This window comes from Vombatus ursinus, unplaced genomic scaffold (genome assembly GCF_900497805.2).
Source record: "Vombatus ursinus unplaced genomic scaffold, bare-nosed wombat genome assembly UNPS02014662.1, whole genome shotgun sequence".
Taxonomy (NCBI): Eukaryota; Metazoa; Chordata; class Mammalia; order Diprotodontia; family Vombatidae; genus Vombatus; species Vombatus ursinus.
Window position 1 is genome coordinate 798,805 of NW_020954440.1, and position 4,672 is coordinate 803,476.

General features: G+C 37.4%; 1 protein-coding gene across 1 annotated transcript; it reads right to left on the minus strand.

Annotated features, from left to right (window-relative positions):
• Positions 1-1,227: 1,227 nt before the first annotated feature.
• On the minus strand, positions 1,228-2,154 carry LOC114042661 (olfactory receptor 5B12-like). The gene has a single exon (XM_027861347.1). The coding sequence runs from the start codon at positions 2,152-2,154 to the stop codon at positions 1,228-1,230; it is 927 nt and encodes a 308-aa protein (XP_027717148.1).
• Positions 2,155-4,672: the final 2,518 nt, after the last annotated feature.

Here is a 4,672-nt window from a genome sequence, read left to right on the forward strand (position 1 = left end):
TTCAGCTTCCCAACAATTTCTACTATATAATGAATTCTTATCCCCAAAACTTAAATCTCTACATTTGTCAAACACAAAGTTAATTTCTTTTACTAATATATTGTATATCTATTGTATAGGAACAGTATCATGCTGTTATATGTCTACTCTGTTCCACTGATCCAACTTTCTATTTCTTAACCAGTACTAGGTAGTTGTGATATTTACTGCCTTATAATATACTTTAAGATATGGTACTGCACAACCACCTTCCTTTGCATTTTTTCATTACTATCTTTGAAATTCTTGATTTTTTGTTCTTCCAAATGATTTTTGTTATTTTTTCTAACTGATTTACATCTAATTTACATCTAACCACTTGCTGGCCCACCTATTCCTTAATCTGCCTGTCTAAGAATTTCTCCCTTATCTTCTCCTACCCCCTCCACCTTAATCCATCTACCCTCCCTAAATGTCCCTCACTTATCCTGTTCCCTCACCTTATCATTTCTTTATAGACTGAGATTTTATACCATTCTTGATGCATATGTTGTTCTATCTTTAACCCATTTCTGATGGAGTTAGCTCTAGCACTACTAGCACTCCATCCCCACTTGCTTCTTCTGTATCAGTTCTTCCTTTCACACATCACTCCTATGAGATAATCGCTCTTTCTGACCTCTTCCTAACTATTTTTGCTTTTTAGAATCACACCATCATACTTAGCTCAGCTCCAGACTTTCTTTCAAAATACCCAAGAAATGATGATCGTCTTAAACACACTGATAAAATTTTCACATATAAGAAGTAAACTCACTGGACTTTTCAGTAAATCATTGAGATAGGTAATACAGTGATAATGACAATCTCAGACCAAGTCACTTAACAATAGCTCACACAGATGCACTTGAAAAGAAAATGGCAGAATCATATAGGCTCATAACTTTGGTGGCAAAGGAATTTTGTAAAATCCCCTGTGAAAAGATTAACTAACGTTGAAACTTAAAAAGTATCCTCAAATGAGAGTTTAAGTGTAAAACATCCCAATTCTCCAAATTTCTAAAAAAAAAAAGATGATAGAATCAGATACAGGAAGCCAATGAGGGGAAATATTTTCAAAATTCAGGATGAGAAGACAGAAGTTACTGCCTATGGTGAATGAATAATAAAGGATATGTCAGTCTAGGAAAGGATCTACTTCAAAGTTTATATCATGGAAGAAAAATGTTTGAATACTTTTCTCCTTAATTAAAAAAAGATATCTAATGAATACTTTGATTTATTCACAATTTTCTTAAATGAACTCATGACTTCCTTATTCCTCAGACTATAGACCAAAGGATTCAACATAGGAGTAACCATGGTGTAGAACACTGAAGCTATTTTGTCTGTGTCTGTATTATGCCTAGTGATGGTGTGTAAATATGTGAAGATTGCTGTCCCATAGAAAATGGACACAGCTGTGAGATGGGTTGCACAGGTAGAGAAGGCTTTCTGGTGGCCCTCAGATGAGCACATGCTCAAAATGGCATTGAAAATTAAAAAGTAGGATTTCAAGATGAAAAAAAGGGCAAACAATGAATGGAATACTACAGAAAATAAGACAACCAATTGATTGATATATGTGACTGAGGAGGAGAGAACGAAGAGGGGTGGAATGTCACCGAAAAAGTGATGGATCACATTGGAATGGCAAAAGTGGAGGGTGAAGGTGTTTCCTGTGAAAGTGGAAGAATTCAGAAAACCACAAACGTAGCAACCAATGGCCAGATGAGCACAAACCCTAGATGTCATTGTTGTGTGGTAATGTAGGGGCTTACACACGGCCACCTGGTGATCATAGGCCATAGCAGCCAGGAGATAACTTTCAATTGTGGCAAAGCACATAGCACATCCACCATAGGAGGTGGTTTTGTCTCCTGAGTGGAATCCAGGCAGCACTTTAGAAGTTATGGCTGAAGAGTAGCCCAAATCTGCCAGAGAGAGGTTACTGAGGAAAATGTTCATGGGTGTGTGCAAGTGGGAGTCCCACGATATCAGGAAGAGCAGACCCAGGTTCCCCACCAGCGTGATGAAGTAGATAATTGTGAATATTATGAAGAGAGGGACTTGAAGTTCAGGGGAATTTGTTAATCCCAAAAGGATGAACTCCTCCACCTTTGAACAATTCTCCATGAATGCTTTTTAGAGATTTGGATGATTCACCTGTAATGACAGAAATACAAGTAGAATAAATCACAGTGTTTATCATTCCTTTTTGAGTGTTAGAGAATCCTATTTTATAGATGAAACTACAAAATTATTATATAAACATTGTGGGGTTTGGTGTCTGATAAATGAACACCATATTAATATTGCGGTTATAACTTTTCAACACACATCATAATAAGTCCCCTTATGGTCATTAAGATAATTACTGAACAACTGCTCCCATAGCTCCCATAACCTCCACCTTTACTAGGCATCAGTCACATATGTTGGGACCACACTATGGATTTAATTATCCCTCCAATTTCATGACTCAGAGCTCTGAAATTCCTCTTTTGAACATACCCTACTATCTTTCCATTACATATTGTGCCTTACCCTTCCTCTCCTTAGATTTACTCATTGCCATAAACACCAGGTCCTACATCCATACCATGTTTCCAATTTTATTTCCCCTACTTTGACCTTGCTCTTTCCCCTTCATAGGATTGAACTGTTCATTGGCTGCTTCAATGATAATCCTCCAGGTACCCTAGAATTCCTTGATCCATTGCCTTTCACCAGACATTCCTATGTAGAATAATGCTCCCTATGTCCCTTTTATGGTACCACAAACATGAGGGAGAACAAGGTCCATAAATGAGCTGAGTGGATTCTCTGTAGAAACATGTTATTCTCTTGTCATTTGAAATCTCCCTGGTCCAAAGGAACCCAGTTATTCTTGCCCCTCTCTCTAACTTCCCCCTCTCTCTAACAAATCTTCCCCTTGCATCAACAGAGAGAGATGTCATCACTCTTGGTTTCTCTCATTTCCCTACTCAACCCTCCAAACCCCTCTTCATTTTCCCATTTCCTTTCTGCTTTGTCCCATATCTTAGAGGAAGAGGTAGATCTTCTCACATGCAAGGTTAATCTCGCCATGTGTGCTCTTCTGCTCACCTCCTCCTACATTGTCCAAAAATACTGTTAGAGAGGATTTAGAGAGCTCTGTTAGTTTAGGAAAGTGATTTCTGAATATTACCCCATTTGATCCTCACAGTTAAACTGGGATTTAGGTGGCATATGCCTCTTATAAAGGAGAAAACAGGAACAGAAAAAGATAAGAGATTTGTCAGCGGTCATCTAGCAAATATCCAGGGCCCATTTTGAACTCTAGTCTCTCTCACTCCAGGTCCCATTCTATATCCACTGAAAGCATGTAAGAATTTACACCCTCAATCATTCCTCTATTTAATTCAATTCCTCATACAATTTCTCATTCCTTATTATCTTCAATAATGCCTAGATTCTTCCATCTTAAAAAAAAAGAATCATCATTTTAAAAATGCATCTTCCACACAAGTACAATTTGGTATGTTTAAAGCACAATTACACTTTGTCACTCTGATGCTCACTGGTGTACAGTGGATCACTGCTATTTTTAATATAAAATATGAATGCCTGTTTGAGTGTGTGTGGGAGGGTGGGAAGGGAGGCATTCTCAGAGATAAGCACAATACCTAGTCCACACTAAATATAAGCTTATTGAATTGAATTTGTTTCATGAATAAACTTTAACACATGGAAACTATCAGAAAGGAAAATGGGACAAACAATCATAAAGATCAAAAGATATTCAGGTATTGATGTATTCATTTGCTTAAAACTGGGAGTTACCTCAAACGTCATCTACTGCAACCTCTTCATTTAAAAGTGACTTGTCCAGTGTCTACATGGCTGAGCCTGGATTTGAACCAGAGTACTCTGGTTCTGAATTCTTTGCTCATTAAGGGAGTCTGTTGTGGGGAAAAACCTAGAGAGCTCTGTGTTTAGAGAGTTCAGTTCTAGTCCTGCTACTAACACTAACTTACTCTGAGACTTTAGATGAGGCCCCTCCCCGACTGGGGCCTCAGTCATATCATATCAGTGAACTATATGGAATGTGGATGAACAGAGTTCAAGTTCTCTCTAAGACATTTGTCACCTGTAGGACCCTGGACAAGTCACTTAATATATCTCAGCCTCAGTTTCCTCATCTCTAAAATGGAGTTAATAATAGCATAATATATAATTATATATACATAATATGTATATATGTTACATATATACATATATTAATAATCATAACAGGGATGTTGTGAGGATCAAATGAGACTTTAAAAGTGCAGTGCTTTGTGAACCTTCAAGCTCCCAATAAATACTAGCTACCATTAGCATCTATCTGCATATAATGACATCAAAAATTATGAAAATGGTAGTTACGAATCTATAATTTTGATCCCTCTACTTTCTCATAACTTGAAGACAAGGATACTATTTTTCATTCATGCAGCATTCATATTGGATAATTCAGTAGAACCTCTCCCTAATATTCTAATAGCTGAGACCTACCTGTGTCCTTTAGGATGGTGACAAGACTCTAAGAGAGAGGACTTATTGAGTACCTTCACCTAAGGTTGCCTTCTCTTAGATGCTTAATCCAAAGAGAAGAGAAGAGGATTTGGAG